The sequence below is a fragment of the Peromyscus leucopus genome, chromosome 1 (assembly GCF_004664715.2).
Source record: "Peromyscus leucopus breed LL Stock chromosome 1, UCI_PerLeu_2.1, whole genome shotgun sequence".
Classification (NCBI taxonomy): domain Eukaryota; kingdom Metazoa; phylum Chordata; class Mammalia; order Rodentia; family Cricetidae; genus Peromyscus; species Peromyscus leucopus.
In genome coordinates, this window is record NC_051063.1 from 30,183,459 (window position 1) to 30,201,298 (window position 17,840).

Consider the following 17,840-nt stretch of genomic DNA (forward strand, 5'->3'; position numbering starts at 1 on the left):
GGGATGACATATTGATCCAAATCTTTCCTCAGGACAGAATGTATATCTGGAATGATAAAAAGGTACCAACTGGTCTGCCACCAAGAGCCCTCCTCTCCCCCACTCCTTTTATGCATTCTTGCTTTTTGCTCGGACCTTTGGCGCCTCAGAGGGCTAGTGAATTCTAAACTCAGACCACTAAGGGGCTAATGCATCCCTAAAATGGTGTTCTCTAAAGATGTTTGACATGCACATGGTGTTGCGTGCATGCGTGGGAGAAGGGAGGGAGGGCAGCACTGTCTGTGTAAAGTGCACACAGCAGAGATGAGCATACGTCAGGAGATGGAGCGGGGACGCCTCGTGGGCGCTCGCGGTTTGTTTCCTTCTGGATTTTCTAAACTATGTGCAAGCATATATTCCTTTTTTTAATGTTTTATTTTAAGGCAAACAATGCAAATTCTTAATCTCTCTCTCCTGTATCAAAAATCATCTGATGTGTACACATGCCGAGGCCTTTGGGGGAGGGCAAAAGATGGAGCCTGGCTGGGGAAGAGAAGCTTCACCGCTGGGAGAGCCAGAGCCCATCCTCCCTCTGAAGGAAGCACAGGCTCCGAGCAGGAAAAGCAGTAGTTCATGACAGCAAGTGCATCGCGTCTCTTCTTTTCCGTTCTTTTTTTCTTCCTGTGAATAGCTCAACTCAGGCCTGGGGCAGTTGATACTGAAGGAGGAGATGGAGAAGGAGAACAGAGAAAGGGCGTCCCTGCTGGCCAGTCGCTATGACTCTCCCCTGCACTCAGGTGAGCAGCGGACCCTGCCTTCTGTGATGTAAGGGTGGGCGAGCCACCTGCCTGTTACCCAGGAGACAGGACCAACTGTATGACCTTCTAACCCCTTGAATCCCTTCCGAGTGTGAGATTCTGTCTGTGTGAGTATGTAATGCTACAACTACCTAGGTCAATACATTTCACAAAGATTGTCCTGTCCAGAGATGCAGAGGTCTTGAGCTTTAGATGGTTTGGCTCCCTCCATAGCCAAGCTGCCTCTCGGACTCCTGTGCCTTCACAGATGTGGTTCTGCAGCCCAGGCCTCGCAGGGCCCCAGCTGTGACCAGCTGTACCATCTTGGTTTCTTACACCATTGGTTTCTGGCTCAGTTGCTGCTGCCATCTCATACCACACCTGGTGTAGGCACCCACATGTCCCTAGGCTCGAGGCCTTGCTCTGCATACTTTCTTAGCTCCTTTTTTTTGTCTCCTATAACACATAAATAATGGTGCTCTTAGGATTGAGGGCTCAAAGTAAGAAGGTACACCTAGCTCCCATCTGGGACGGGGAACCCCAGGGGGACCACTAGCTTTCACTCCAGCTGGGGTGTGTGTCCTTCCTAAAGATGATCATGTGTCTACTCCTGCACGCTCCCCAAGAAGGCAGTGTGCTGTGAACACTGGAACCCAATATCAGTTGAATTCTTTTCCCTAAGTCTTTCAATTGCACAAGATCACTGGCAGTTGAGTCGCACTGAAGCACTAGAAAGTTTTCTCCCTTTATTCCTCATCCAGCCTCACATGCTCCATCATCGAAAACTTCGTCTCTCCCTGGTTACGGCAAGAACGGCCTTCACCGGGTAAGACTTACTTCAACTAATGGTGTCTGTATGTCTCCCTCCCTCAGTCTGTACTGACGCATCATTGGAATAACCTGACTCCCTTTTTATGCATTTTAACTCTTTGTTACATTTGTATTATTGTGTATGCATGTCAGTATGTGCTGTATGTGTGTGCCGCATACACAGTGATGCGTGTACAGAGGGCATCTTGTGGGGATCAGTCCTCTCCTTCCACCATGTGAGTCCCCCATGGACCTCAGGTCATCGGGCGTGGGCAGGTACCTTTACGCATCAGCCATTCTGCCAGCCCCTGAGGAATCTCTTGCTCTTGCTGCTGGGATACAAAACACACTGCCACCTGCTCAGCCTCTTGGTAAATGGCTTGGAGTTGTGAGCAAAATAAAATACTTCTTTTTCAAGATGAAATTGACTTTGAATGGCTTGTGTAAGGACAAGAAACTAAATTAAGCAATAGCAGGCAACTTTTTTTTTTTACCATAAGGCAAAAATAATCACTTGATGCATAATCTCTATAGAGTTGGTGACAACCACCTTTCCTCACCAAGCCTACAAAAATTACAATTATGTAATTATCAGATATAATTTCTAGAAATGCATTGTGGGGATGGAGCAGCATCTCTCTATGTAGTCCTGGCTGTCCTGGAACTCACTATGCAGACCAGGCTGGTTTTGAACTCACAAAGATCCACCTGCCTCTGCCTCCTGAGTACTGGGATTAAGAGCACCTTTAGAAATACGTTTGTATCTATGAACAAGAAATACTTGCTCTATAAAAGCCTGCTGGATAACTCAGATGCCTACAAAACGCTGCAGTTTCATAGTTTGAAGAATAAATAAGATAAATAATGACCACCCAGGATTTTAGCCTGGGAAGGATTCTTAGGATCTTCTAAGTCTGCTCTCCCACCCCCAAATCTAAAAACGACTACTGGAGATTTTCCAATGATAATGTTTCCCTCATTACAGCCGGTTTCCACAGACTTTGCTCAGTACAACAGTTACGGAGATGTCAGTGGCGGAGTTCGAGGTAAGGCTCTGAAGGAAGGCCAACCATGACAATGTCACTTCTGGTGACTCTTGTTCAGGTGAGGGTATGTAGTCACTAGCACACTGCCTATGTTCACACTCTGTGCATCCCATAGTAGGGCCACAGCCCTCTTCTCTGAGTTAGTAACAAACACAAAAACATCAGGAGTCTCTAGGTCAGTGGTTGTCAACTTGTGGGTTGCAATCCCTTTGGGGTCAAACGATGCTTTCATGGGGGTCACCTAATGCCATTGGAAAACACAGATATGTGCATTATGATTCATAACAGTAGCAAAATTACAGTTACAAAGTAGCAATGAAAATAATTTTATGGTTGGGGGTCACCACAACATGAGAAACTGTATTAAAGGGTCCCAGCCTTAGGAGGGTTGAGAACCACTGCTCTAGATAAATACAAGCATGGGAAGCCGGTATCTAAGCTTCATCCATTGCCCTTCTACACGCTGAGCACTCTAGTGAAGAGCAGCCACTGCCCTCAAAGAGCATGTGGTGACAGCAGAGAGGACGGCGTTTGAACTGATGCCTGAAGCTGAAGCAGGCGTCTCCTGGCTGCAGGAAAACCAGTGGTTCAGGAGTTCGTTTGGGTGTTTTAGAAGTTAGGGTAGAATACAGTGTTACTGTTGGTGATTCCGTGGTTTTCTCGTGGCCTTTCCCTAATGTTTTTTCTTTTTCTTTTTAGACTACCAGGTATGGATGGCTTTGTCTTCCTTGAGTTGGCCACACGAGGCAGAACATTCCTTGTCCAGTGCATGCTGCTGCTTCAGGGGAACAGTTTCTGTTGGGAGGATGAATATGGCGGTTGATTGGCTAACGGTTACTCCGTAGCTGGAAGGAGCAGGCATTGTCTGGTAGCCAGGTCAAGCTGTCACTGCAGACCTTTCTGGTAGGGTGTGAGCTGGGCCAGGTATGAGAGGACTCTCCCCTGGCTGGAGCGAGTTCTGTCCAGGGCAGAAGTGAGTGGCCTCACCGGCGTGGGTGTGGGCAGAAGTGAGTGGCCTCACCGGCGTGGGTGTGGGCAGAAGTGAGTGGCCTCACCGGCGTGGGTGTGGGCAGAAGTGAGTGGCCTCATCGGCACGGGTGCGGATTTTTAGTAACAGTCTCTTGGGGCTTAGGTCCTGCCTTCTCTCAGTTGTCCCCAAATGAAGTAAAACAGAACTCTTAGCCACTGGGAAAGAACAGTTTGCTCCCAAACCCTTCTTTTCATCTTGTAAGACTGGGAGGGAGAGTGAGGAGGAAGAATAAATCCAAACTAAGGTAAAGAATGAAAAAGAGAAGAGGGTGTGATGGTGTATCCTGTAACCTCGGTACGTCTGAGGCTGCAGGCTCTAGAATTCAGGACCAGCCTGAGGACAGAGAGAGATACACACAGAAGGAAAATAGTGGTTATAGACCTGCAGGGGTTTTTTTGTAAGCATCCCTCCACCCAGGCAGCCTAAATCAGAAAATAGTCCATAGGTATCAATCTTTCTCCAACTTGATTACATAGTGTCACTCTTACTCTGTAAGGCTCTCAGTTTGAGAAGTCCATGGTAGGGAACATGACTTGATGGGAGGATCTGAGACCCAGCGGGAAAGTCAGGGGCCGCTCACAGCCCTCCCTGGGCTTCTGCTGAGATCTGATGCTCACCACTGAGCAAGCGTTTCTGTTGCAGACCCTTCCAGATGGCCACATGCCAGCCATGAGAATGGACCGAGGCGTGTCCATGCCCAACATGTTGGAACCAAAGGCAAGTGTGACCGACTACTCCTTTCCTCCTGAACACAACCACCTGTGGGCGATAGTGAGCTGTGCTTCCCTGTGCTTGCTGTGTTCAGAGCCTGAGGGCCACCTGGTTCCAGGCTGGCACACCCAGACAAGCTTGTCTTAAAGTGTCCTGTTATTCCCCTGTTTGAGCCACACTCAGTGAGCAGATTAAACCTTAACTGCCCACAGTACTCATCTCACAGTGAGGTACCAGCACTCCCTTCCCAGTGGCCTAGGTGTGATCTTGACCTCTGCCACATGCATTTCAAGGCATGTCGAATGCTGAGTGGAATGGCAGAGGCTTGCTCCAGATTTTGTGACCAATATGTCCTAGTTTGCCAGAAGTTTCTTTGTGTTAGTAACAAGCATCTTGCATACCACATCTGATTAGTTTTAGGCAAACTGACATGGCTAGTCATCCTAGCTCCAGAATGTTCTGTACCTCGAGGTATCTGATTGCCAGGAATGATGGAGCACACCTTTAATCTCAGAGATCAGGAGGCAGGGGCGGGCCGAATGATCTAAATTTGAGGCCAGCTTGGTCTACATAGTAGAGTTCTAGGCAAACTAGGGCTTCATAGTGAGACCCTGTCTTAAACAAAACAAAAAAGGTCCAGAGACGTGATCTCCTTCATACCTGTAGTTGGGGCTTACTTCAACATGTTAGCTTCCAGAACACTGTTCTGGGCCCTGCTTGGCTGTGTGAATTCACAAGTCTGTCATAGCTAAGAGTGTTGAGCCCTGCACAAAGTTATCCTGTAGTCTAACAGCTTCATGGAAGAGGTAATATGTGTGCCTACCACTTCAGATCTCTGCTAATTTGACCTTCCTGTCTCACTCATAGTAAGTTAGTATTCTTAAGTTCAGAAAAATCGTTCCCAAGGCACAAAGGCCCAGTGCAACATGAGTCACTGGTAGAGAGATGGGAATGTATAAGAATCTGTCCCTGTGCCCTGAACACCAGAGATTCTTCGTACCTACTCTTGCTATCAATCATGGGTGTGCTGGACTTTAGGTTGTGCTTATGAATTGAATGAATGAAAGTGTTCTAGACAAGGTGTCTGTCTTTCTCAGATATTTCCCTATGAAATGCTCATGGTGACCAACAGAGGGCGCAACAAAATCCTAAGAGATGTGGATAGAACCCGGCTGGAGGTAAGCAAAATAAAAACTTAACCTCAATGAAAGATCCCGGTACATTGCCCACAACACACACACACACCAGGATAGCTAAACAAATATAAATGTATTTTTCCAGGCAAAACCTAAAGTAGTGGGAACAAACAAATCAAAACAAAACAAAAAACCAGTCTCACCTTGTAGGCGGAACAAAGAGCTAACTAAGGCCTTGAGGGTCTCCAAGGGGATAAATCCACGGGTGGGAGTTTACAGCGTCCGTCTCTGCTCCTCTTAGTGCTCAGCATTTCCTCAGATGTCTAAAGGTGGGAAAGACGGGGCCGTTCTCAAAGTGTGAACTGTAAGGAGAGAAAATAGAAGGATGCCTCCACACCCCATCAGCACCTAGGCAGGCCATCCCCTGGCTTCAGAGAGGCCATGGTCAAGTGCATGCCCTCACTTCTAAGTACACGTATGTCTAAGTCTACAGGAAGGTCAGCGTGTAAAAATACCTGGTAAGATTTATAATGACCCTAAAGACGCAGTGCGGCTTAGTCATGTTTTTTAGAAATCCGATGCTGGTGTAATTAGGCATGGTCATCTCCATCACTCCTAAGATATTCCAGGTCCATATCTGCCTCATCTTTGTACCTTTCCATCTGAATGGCTTTCTTTTTGTTGTTTTTTGTTTGTTTGTTTGTTTGTTTTTCAAGACAGGCTTTCTCTGTGTAGTGCTGGCTATCTTGGAACTAGTCCTGTAGACCAGGCTGGTCTTGAACTCACAGAGATTCGTCTGGCTCTGCCTCCTGAGTGCTGGGATTAAAGGCGTGCGCCACCACTGCCACTCAGCTCTGTCTGAATGATTTTTAATTAAGAAACTGTCCATCTCAGGAAGAATCAAGTCCATTCCACAACACAGGTCAGGCTAGCTCAGACAATTCTAGCCCATGTTAAAATGGGACTTCACAGGCGGTATGACCAATGGGAGATAAGCATCCTTCTCTCCTGTTACTGGCCTGGAGGAAGCTCTAGGGCTCTCTCGGGGACCTCCCTGAAAGTCCCTTTCTCTTTGGCTGTCACTATCATCGTTATTCTCTGTCTCTTCTCAACATGCCCAGGACCTCAAGTGACGGCTTCTGCTTCCAGCGTCACGAGTCACCTTCCTATGCCCAATAATCACTAGCCCAGCACCAAAGTGCAACAGTATTGACAGTAGTCTGCCAGCTGTTTCCTCTGGTGGAGAGGGCACTGTAACTGGCCAGGCCTGGAAACCAAGCACCGGACAGAGGTAGCCACCTCTCTCCCGGGCCTGACTGGCTCTTCAGAATGATGTCAGTGTTTCTCAGGTTCTGCAGGGAGTTGATTCCAGGACCCCCCCCTCAACAGATGACAAAGTTTGCAAGCACATCCCCTGAGTCTTACAGATACGTGTTTGTATGTTGACTCCACGCGTCCCCATGCAGGTTTCAGATCATCTCTGATGATGTATCCTGCCGAGTACAACCTAAATGATTAGTCTGTGCTTGCACACTGTATCGTTTAGGGCAGAATGACCGTCTTTCTGCACACCCTGAGATCAGATGCAGTTTGCAAAGGGACACTTTTGATCTAAAGTGGGTTGAACTGGGGATGCAAAGGCCATGACTACAGAAGGCTGGCTGTGTCATAAACTGGAGAACACATCTCAAGGACTAACACCGTTTTCCTTCTCTCTCCCCAGCGTCACTTAGCGCCAGAAGTATTTTGGGAAATCTTTGGGATGTCCATACAGGAATTTGACAAGTTACCTCTTTGGAGACGCAACGACATGAAGAAAAAAGCTAAACTCTTCTAAGTCCCCCAAATAAATGACAATCAGGAAATGACTCTCAGTGGCGGTGGTGCCTAGAACCTTGTATTAAGGCCCAGAATCATCAATCAGAGGATTTGTTTGCTACCATCTCCCAGCAGCAACACTGAGGGCAAGTCTGACCTCAGCACCCATGAGCCGCATCCTGGGCCAAGCAACAGTCACACTTGCCGAGCAGTGACGGGGTAGAAATGTCTATGTTCCCAAACTCAGCAGTAATGTCCACACGTACCTTGTCATGTGACTATGTCCACAGCAAGGGTCTTCTTTCTCCTTTTATTTTCCCCTTTAACCGATGTCTAACTTAGTGCTGTGTCTACCTGTAAGGGTCTGTAAGTGTCCTTAGGAAGCCACACAGGAAGAAATGACTGGGAGTGTGAATCTACTTATCATGTAGCACTGTGGCTGAGGAGGAGTTGGAGGCCAGCACTGATGTGGAAGCAACAACTTGGCCTTTCCTTGGCAGCCTCCCTCTGCTCTGCCTGGGCTCTGCAGAAATAGAACGCCCTCAGGGAACCGGGTAGTTCTGAGTGCGCGGCTGAGTACCAGCAAAAATGATTTGAAAGAGCTCCTCTTCTCTTCCTGTGTGCTGGGACCTGGCTGACCACCTGCTAGGGGGAAAAGTTAAAAGAAAAGGAAAAGGAAATGAAGGAAGCCCGCCCTCCCTGAGCGTCTTTTCTCCTGTACATCGACAGGAGCCGGTGTGTTTATCTTTGCAGAGGAAAGGCAAAATGAGTTTCCAGACTGGTCCGGCTGCTGCTGGGTGACTTGTGCCCATGAGTCATGTCTCTCTTAGAGAAGGAAAATCTGTGCCCTACTACCGTCACAAGTTCTCCCCCTCAGTGTCCCCTGCTGTCTGTCTGTCTGTCTGTCATCTGATGGGTCAGGTCAAGCCCTGGCTGATACACTGTTTTAAGGGCATGGCCTAATTTTTCTCCTTCAGATCTCTGCAACCTGAAGTAGATTGCTTCAGATGGGTTTCATTCATGTGGCCTGGTTTAAGTTTCCTTCTTGCCCCAGCACAACTGACATGTCGACGTGTGCTCATGCCTGTGTGTAATTCACCCAGGGAAGTCCTGTGCGTCTCTATGTGCGTCTTTGTGACCTCTGCTTGAATGTTTCCTACACTGTCCTGTGGCTCTGGAGAGGGCTTTACACAAGAGCATGTGACCCGGAGATCAAGAGTGAGGCTGCCTCCGGAGGCTGCGCAGAGACCAGCACGCTCGATGAGCTGCAGAGACTCACGCTGCAGACCACGGAAGTGAGGCCAGGGCAGTTTAGGGCTCAGAGCATCTGTCTCCCTGGACTCCTTTCACACTCTACAGCTCTCAGTGCAAACTGGAACCCAGTTCTTTCATTAAAATGTGTGAACAAGGCCACATCGTAAGGACTGGTGTGAGCTAGATTATGACGAATCTCTCCAGATTCACAGGAAAGAGGTCAGGTCATATTGATTCTTCTGCTGTGGGGCTCTTGGGAATTTAAGCTCTGAGTTAAAGCCAAGGGAGAAAGCATTTGAATTCATTCGTAATCACCACTCAGCACAAAATGCAGAAATTCCTTCGAGGATTAGAGTGACTGGCTGTGTGCTGACATCAGTAAAGAACAAGCCACATGGACTCGGAGCCCATGCTACAGACCTGTGACTTGTGACCTGTTCCTGCGGGTTATGCTGCTACACTCTTGCAAGGCAGTTAAGTATGAGAACTTCCCTCACAAGCCCGCATGTATAGACCTGTTAGTGCAGTTAGCAAGAGAGCCATATGGCCAGTACTGTGCACCCTGAGTAGACGGGTCCACTCCTCTTGGTTGGGAGGCAGGTTGCAAATGGTGGGTTCTGAGGGCAGGTCTCTCACTTTTTGCCATGTTTTCATTGTTTTGCTCTCGATGCCCTCTCCAGCACTGGTTGACTCAACACAAGGCTTGTGTCACCTGGTTCTCATGTTCCCCCTGGAGTGTGCGGGATGGAGAGTAGGGTGCCTCCATATTTCCCTGCCACAGAGAGCCAAGGTGGCCTGATGGGAAACACTGTTTAGCCAGCATGGAGATGACAAATGGCCCATTTGCACTGGTTAAGATGTTACTACTCACAATCATGCAGGTGAGAAAAACCAAAGCATTCAGGAGACAGAGGCATCAGCAGAGGAAGATGCTGATATTTTGCACCTGCTCTCCATAAAGTTCATGTGGCTCTGTCTTGACATAGGAAAATTCAGCTGAAAGAGGCGTGCAGGGCAGGGACAGTCCTCCTCTCTATGTTACAGAGAACTTTGAGTAAGTTAGAGGACCTGCCTAGGATTGCAATGATGACTGAAAAATTGATCTTAAATTCTTGCAATAACAAAATCCTGCTTTCTTGACCATTTGAACTCAGTTCCCCATCTAAGTCAGGGGAAAAGTTTTGCATTCTCTATCAGCATACTAGTTCATTTAAATTGTGTCATGTAAAAATGTCTTGCTAGAAAACACCCATAGGAACCCCACCCGCCCTGGGAAAGGAGTGTTGGAAAGTGTCATATTGGGGTCTCACTCCATCCCCTTGTAGATTCCAACCAGACCTAATGTTTGGGCTGTGGTGCCCTATCTGTGGTATTAAAGGGATCCATGTGATTCCCCTGGGCATGCCCAGACCACAACACTGGAGAGGAGTGGCGTTCACTTTACTCCAACCCTGCTGGACACAGGAAATTTCCAGTTGCTAAACATCAAAGCAGCTTGTTCACTTAGGGAGAATTCAGTGTATGGCAGACTTGGTGCGTGCGGACATTAAGGGCTATACTTCTTAGCGTTTGACTGACTTGTGACTTGAAGTGTGTACAGAATGCATGGCCATATGGTAGCCTCAGTCAGTGCTTCCTTCCAAACTTCTTCTCTAAGAGAGTCCAGACTCTCGTGTTGTCTTCCTGTGCAACTTATTAGAGATACAAAAAGCCTTTGAAAACAGCTAGCTCTGCATTTTCATACTGTGTGGAGTTTGTTATGAAATATTTTTAATACGACTCCTTCAATAACTAAACATGAACTGCCTGTTCTCTGAAACCCCAAAGAGAAAAGCTGCAGCTGGTGGGTACTACGGTGCAAAAAAAAAGGGGAGATAGTTTTCTATCTGTCCTGACCTCTGTTCCCCCCAAGTCCTGATCTGTTGCCTCCAGCCTGAGCCTTCCCTCCCGAGGCACAGCCCCACCCATCATTTCCGTCCGTCTGTCCACTGTCAGTCGCCACCAGCGAGGAGAGGCTCAGCTGATGATGTTTCTAAAACAGACTTCTTTACTTTGAAGCAAACATCTTTTTCTAAAGATAGCTTCGCCAATGATGCTGTCAGATGATGCTTTTGCAAGTTTAAAAGAATTCAAACTATCCTCTTTTGAGTCTTTGTTAAAAAAGAAAAAAAAATCTCAAGCAAACCTAGAGTGGCACTCCAGGGCATGCTGCAGGAAGCTGGCCCGGCTCCAGGCTGTGTGCCCCAAGAACCCTGGCTCTGAAAAGATTGCTGATAACTATTTCTTCTCTACTTTGTGTGCCCTTCTCAATTTTGAGTTACATTTTTCCTTCTTTAGACAAACCAAGGCTTTGTATGCTTCAGATTCACTCTTTTGTGCCCCTTTGAAGAACTCTCTATCCAGAAGCAGAGGGTCAGGGCTGTGGATTTGCAGCAGTGTGTCTCCGGTTGGCACTGTGTGGGGAGGAATACCCACCTCTCCCGGAACAGGAGAACAAGCAAGCCTGCAGCATTTACGAGATCGCTGCTCCATTTTCTCCCCGTGGAACAGAGGGACACGGTGACAATTAGATTGCTTTCACTTGTGTGTGTGTTTAACGTTGTAGCAAATTCACAAAGAAAGGGACAAGTGGCTGTTTGAGTTGAAGCTTTCTAAGCAGCGAATGTGTGCACAATAAAGTTCAACAAAGCCAACTTTCCCCCCTGGGAGCTTAATGCAGGTGAATGGCAGTTACCTTTAAATAAAATGCTTTTCTGTGTCTCTTCCGAGTGGCAGTCCCATGAGTCACTTTCCATGGGTGAAAGATAGAAAGAGACAAGCCTATATGCATTGACATTCAGAAAGGTTATGATTATACATGGAAATAGTTTACCTGTGGAAGAGGAGACAGTTGCCCACAGAACTGATGTTTTGGGGAGTTCTCTGTATAGATTGTGTCTGGTGGTAAATGTGGGGGTTTCCATGAGATGCCAAAGACTCTGCATCGAATCTCTTCTAGTTTGGTTAATGGGGTTACTTTGACCTGCTGAAAGGCCTACCCACTCTTCCTTCCTTCCTCCCTCCCCTTGTGGTGATACGAAAGCAAATGTTGAGAAGTTTTGAGAAGCTGTGCTGTGTTCCCTGTGGACTCGAGCTGGTGTGTGCCAGCGCCCGGGCACCTGGTGCTCAGGTGCAGCCCCTGTCCCTGCACCCTGATGTGGGCAGCACACACCCCCTCCTTCACCACTGTACTCAACTCTGTGAATAAAGCTATGTGCTTCCGCCCTGACCGCCTCCGGCACTGGTTTGTTTCCTGCTCCCATCGGTCTTTTGGAAGCTTTGGCCCAATTTTTAAAGTGTCAACCAAACTTCCAGGAACCAGAACAAAGAGTGAAGCCACAGATATAGCAGGTTGTTTTAATACTTAAAAATGTATTTTAATTGTATATGTATGCGCATGTGCAAGCATGTACAGGAGTAGTTGGTGTTAGATCCCCTGGAGCCAGAGTTCCAGGCAGGTGTGAGCTGCCTGAAGTGGGTTCTAGAAACTGAACTCTGGCCCTCTGCAAGAGCAGTACATGCTCTTAAACACAGAGCCGCCCCTCCATTCTGCTTGGTGTGTTTCTGCCCTATTCACTGATGACAGGACACGTATCAAATAACACATGCTTTCCAGTAGTTCAATAATTCAGGCCATAATGACAAAGTTGACTAGAGATGAATTATCAACTGGTGTCTTAGTTGGAATTTCTATTACTAGGAAGAGACACCATGACCACAGCAACTCTTACAAAGGAAAACATTTAACTGGGGGCTCAATTACAGTTTCAGAGCTTTAGTCCATTATCATCACGGGTGAAGCATGGCAGCATGCAGGCAGGCATGGTGCTGGAGAAGGAGCTGAGAGTTCTACATCTTAATCCACAGGCAACGGGAAGTGAACTGTGTCAGTGGGTGTGGCTTGAGCATAGGAGACCTTAAAGCCTACCCCTACAGTGACACACTTCCTCCAACAAGGCCACACCTCCTAATAGTGCCACTTCTTATGGGGGCCATTTTCTTTCAAACACCATAACTGGGGTACTCAGTAGCACTGAGCATGAAAAAGCCCTGGATTCAAGACCCACCCACAAACACATCTAGTAGCAATCATATACTGCAGCTAGAACTGATATTTGATCTGTTTGTGACACAGCAGTGAGTCTTATCTTGGGGATGAAACTGAAGACTTGAGGGATAAGGCTTTGAGCCACTGAGCATGGGCCATTGAAGTCACCCAGAACACAGTGGGGGAAGCATCTTCCAGTCCCCTGCTTTGTGAAGAAAATCTCTCTTACCTGGGAGCCAGAGACGGGCTGTTCACCAAGTAAGGTGGTCATGTTGGTTAGCTACTCTCCCAGGCCCAGGCTCCAGTCCACCCAGCTTGGCTTCCACCAGCACCAATGCCTATCCCTAGCTTCACCACCAGGGGTCACCTGTAATCCTTGTTATGACCTCGTTGCCCTGGGCTCTGGTGACCTACCGCCCTTTAGTTTAAGTTGACTCCTTTTGCTTTGATGAACAACCCTCACAGCAAAGTTCCCTTCACACAGAACGATGTAGAGTGGGCAATGGTCAAGGCAAGGCCACTTCCCTCCTTCCGTACTCTGCCTTTGGCTTCCACCCAGGCACACCGTTTGTTCCCACTAGAGCAGCTTTGCCAAAGATATTTCCTCTGTACGATGTCCAGCTCTTCGAGGAGGTGGCCGATGGAGGGAATCCACTGCCTGGGAAAGGTTGCCATGTCCACTGTCAACTCTGTAAAGTCACTTTCCCATCCATTCTGGAAGTTATCTCTGTGAATTTCCTATGGGCTCCATTGATCTTATGCAAGACAAGGCCACATTTACATCCTTGGCATGAGCCTGTCTTGATGGCCAGCCTGACCTACCCCAACAGTTCTTGGCACACTGATGATTGACCATGGTGTGCAGTACTTGGCGGTGGTGCCTCATTCCGTTAGCTCTGCGTGTGCCTGCTTTGTAGTTTAATTCGTGAGCTCTCTCTGCTGAATGTCAGGTGATCCAGCTTCAGGTTAGCACGACTCTCGGAACAGCCCTAAGAGGCTGATCACTGTAGTTTCGCCATATAGGTTGGATGCCAGAACTCAGAGACTAAGCAAATATGTCTGGCTACTCAGCCAGTAAGCAGCAGAACTGGGCAGATCAGATCTGTCCCCTTCAAATCCCATGTGCTTTCCTTCAAGAACGGTATCTCACATCATATCTTAGGGCCAGATCCACTTATTATGACCAAGAGTCCCATCACTACTACCACAGGGCAACTGTGAGTGACATTTCAGAAAATTGCTTTATAATCGGTTATTCAGGCTCCTCCAGCCCAATCTGCTTATCTGCAGAATGGACAAAGAGGTGAGAAACCCCATCCAAAGATCACAAAAACACATGCTGAGCACACAGTGCAGTTGCCCAGCATGTTAGCTGCTCAGGAAACTCCAGCAATGTTTACAAGGGGTAATTAGCCACTTAGAAGCTCTGAGTCTCCTTGTCTTCCTAGGTAAGTTTAAAGCGAACTGTATGAAGGGATGAAGGCCACAGAGAGATAGGAGCACTCAGGCTCCCAAGAACCTCGTGTGAAGAGATGGAATTGAATGATGAGGGTCTCTGGTGGGTGTGGATGTTGCTAAAATCTTTTCCTAGAGGAGATGTAAACGAAGTCTACCCTTCCTTCGAAGGTACCAGTGACACAATGAGGTGTGAGTCCACCAGGTTCACTCTGGGAAACCAATGACTTTCTTAGGCTTATAGAGCAATGGGTAAGGGTGTGGGGAGGATCATGAGTGGCCTTGAAACAGCCACACACGAGGACGGTCTGCACATAGTATGGATGCACAAAGATGATTTTCCCATGGTCACATAGATGGATCGCCCTCCTTAGTCTCCACCACCTATATACTCTAGTCTCTCCCCGAGGCTGCCTGCAATTCAGGCAAAACTACACACAACTGGTTGGTAGCAGTGGCTAGATGCTCGGGGAGGGTCCCAAGACCTTCCTGCCCCTCTTCCTGTGAGGGACTATCAGTAGTTGCTGCACACTCAGCTGTGGTGAGCTTTTGTGAGCACGCCCGGATGAATGCTGTAGATGGTGGCAGTTGGCTTGGAGGCTTGTCCTGTACACAGTGGGTAAAGTCTACTCCTTTATAAGTGATCATTTGAGAATTTTCGTTTCTGTTGTAAGCCCTTTCCTCCCGCTCATCTGTTATGAAGATCCAGTCACTGAAGCGCGCCCACAACCTCTTAGACGCTTCAACAACAGCAGCCTTCATCGCCGAGTAGTTTAAGGCAGATCCCTGGTGATTAACAAGAAGAGAAAGCATCACATAGCTGAACGCAGGGTGTAGCATCCAACATCTAGGGCCTGAGTTCTGGCTCCACTAATTACCGGCTGCGTAGCTAATGAAGATTTGCTTAACTATGCTGTCTTAATTTACATTTCTATAAAAGAGGAATAACATTTAATAATACCTGCTTCAAAGTAGGGCAAGACCTGGCATGATACGAAATGTGGCCTCAGACATTGAATTTACTACACAGACAGACAGACAGACTGTGGAGGAAAGTCTGAGAACCCACTCAGCCCTGACCAGAGCTTATTCTGTGCTCTTAGGCTGATTCTCACACCACTTCTCTTTTAGAGAAGGAAACAGACCCAGGAAGATTGTCTTATTCAGTATCACTTGATGGTTGGCATGGGGGCCTAGGCCTGAAGGCCAGCCTCTCTAGTCTGAAGCCCACCTGTGTGCGGCCATCCCAAGGATTGCCCAGCCAGGGCAGCAGGCTGTGCAAAGGGGAGGCATCTGGAGGTGCTTCCCACTTCAGGGATGCTACGAAACACCACCATGGGAGATGGCGGTGATTTATGGAAGGTCCTCACAGCTGTGTGGCCCCCTTGAGCAGCTCAAGGCTAAAAAGCCAGTGTTTGGAGATCTCCTCAGCTCAAGAATCCACCAGACCTGACAGCTCTCTTGCACACGTGAACTCGCAGTAGCTAGGTCGACATTCATAAGACTTACCCAACATGGTGCCAGCTGAAAGCCCAGCGTAGATGGGGAGGTGCTCACAAAGCCCCACACCCATTTGCGGAGCTATTGGCAAATGGCGGGCCCTAAGAGGCTGACTGTGCTCCAGTAGGTGACTGGAGACCTGTGCACATCCAGGCAATGCTAAGTGACCTCAGTGGGTTTAAGAAAAAACGAAAAAGAGAAGAACACATAAAGATGGTCAGGAAAAGCGGGGGGGGGGGGGGGGGGGGGGGGGGGGGGGGGGGGAAGGTAGGGGAGAATCTGAGTGGGGGGTGGCAGCAGATTTGATCAAAACACATTATGTTCATGTATGAAATTCTCCAACAGTCTGGAAAAAACCCAAACCCTACCAGCCTACTCAGCCCCTCCTGCCCATCGCTGGACAGGGCTCCCCTCCCACACCCCTCCCAGAGTCAGCCAGCCCTGCCCGCCCGCCCGGGTGTGGCCACCAGCCCTGTTCTGCTGGATATGGTCCATTGTGGGCTAGGAAGCGACAAGGAAGGGTGGGGACTCTGGGAAAGCCCAGGGTGGCTAAGGGGCAGTGGCCAGAGCTGCGGAGCCACAAGTTGAAAACCACGCCCTAATTCCCTCTCTCCCCATCTGAGGCCCAGACTCTAAGAAACCACCCCCATTCTACTGCAGAACTCGGGGTGCACCCGAGCTAGTCAGGGACAGAGGACGGTGTCCTGTGACCACATTTATTTCCCTTTCCCCTCTCAGCTTTATAAAAACACTCTCCAGAGTCTGCATTGTCCCGAGCACAATAGCAGGCCCTGGAGAGGCTTTTCTGTATTTATTTGTGCTGTCCTCTGCTGCTGCTGCAAACACTAGGCCCCCCCGCCCTGCCCCCCACAGCTCTTCCCATCAGCAAAAAAGAAAATCTGGCTTGGGAACCCCTCCTCTCCAAAATAGGGGCTGTTTCTGCTTGGGCCTAGCAGGGTGTAGGGTGGCCCCTCCCACATTTCAATGGGATCTGGTGGCAGCACAGACCCTTCCAGAAGCTTCCAGACCTACTAAGACCCCAATTCAAGGGGTGGAGGCTAAAGAACCTTGGATGACATCAGCAGGTAACATTTTGGAGAGTCCACAGTGGGCTAGCTGCTAACCTGATCCTCTGTGTAGATGATTTCACTTAGTCCGAGAAGGGTAACCCAGGACTGAAGCACGCTCACTGGCTTGGCAGTGGGATTCTCACCCACCCCCCTAGAATGAATACCATGTTTGTTTGTTTGTTTGTTTGTTTGTTTCGCTGTGTCTCACTGTAACTGTGGCTGGTCTGGAGCTTTCTATGTTGTCAAGGCTGGCCTTGAACTTAGAGATTCGCCGGTCTCTGCCTCCTGAGTGCTGGGACTAAAGGCTTGGAGCCTGTCATCTTCAGGCCTCTGCAGCTCTCGGGGATTGCCACAGGACTGAGCACATCACTTCCAAAGGGTTGCCAAAAGGATCTTATTTTCAAAGACAAATGCCGGCAAGGCAGAGCCTGGCCACGAGTGACATTGTGTTCTACACTGGACAGAAGCTGACACAGAACATGCAGGTCCCTCCATTCCTGTCGCTGTCCCGAAACATGCGCTGCTTAATGAAGAATTACAAGTGTTACATTAGATAAAAAGGACTCAGCCAGCACCTCCTGTGCAAAAATAAAAATCCACTGAGGATCATGAAGCTTGGTTGTAGAGTGCTTGACCAGCATGCATGAGGTCCGAGGTTCAATCCCCAGGAGCAGAAAAAATAAATAATTACAATTTAAAAATCGTTATTCTCCTCCCCATGAGGTACTTCACACTGTTGAAACCCAAAACCATAACTGGCCTGGCAGGGATAAAAGTATTCTAAAGAGACACTGGTGTCCCCCATCTGAGAATCAGACTATTGAAACAAGAGACCCCAAACACTAAAATTTCTCTGGGAACCCCACACTGGGAGAAAGAAAAGGTTGAAGCGTGGTGTCGGCGAGAATTGCCTCCATCAGATTGGCTGTGAGCCTGTCAGTATGGCGTTTTCTTGATCGCTAATTGATGTACAAGGGCCACTGTGGGTAGTGCCATACCTGCTCAAGAGGGTCTGGGCTGTATGAGAAGGCAAGCTGAGCAAGGCGTGGGGAGAAAGCCAATAAGCAGTGTCCCTCCATGGGCTCAGACCCTGCTCCAGCCTCCAGAGCCCCTGCGGTGCATTCCCTCAATGACCAACTGTGACAGA

General features: G+C 48.5%; 1 protein-coding gene across 20 annotated transcripts in view; it reads left to right on the top strand.

Annotated features, from left to right (window-relative positions):
* Ablim1 (actin binding LIM protein 1) overlaps nt 1–11,850 on the top strand; it is a 294,059-nt gene extending 282,209 nt beyond the window's left edge. For all 20 annotated transcript variants that reach the window (XM_028880968.1, XM_028880957.2, XM_028880971.2 and 17 more), the window contains 7 exons: nt 671–776; nt 1,538–1,602; nt 2,572–2,632; nt 3,332–3,339; nt 4,305–4,379; nt 5,471–5,551; nt 7,233–11,850. In XM_028880968.1, the coding sequence (XP_028736801.1) occupies nt 671–776; nt 1,538–1,602; nt 2,572–2,632; nt 3,332–3,339; nt 4,305–4,379; nt 5,471–5,551; nt 7,233–7,346 (510 nt within the window). In that variant the 3' untranslated portion in view covers nt 7,347–11,850. The remainder of the gene's footprint in view (nt 1–670; nt 777–1,537; nt 1,603–2,571; nt 2,633–3,331; nt 3,340–4,304; nt 4,380–5,470; nt 5,552–7,232) is intronic.
* The last annotated feature ends 5,990 nt before the right edge of the window (nt 11,851–17,840 follow it).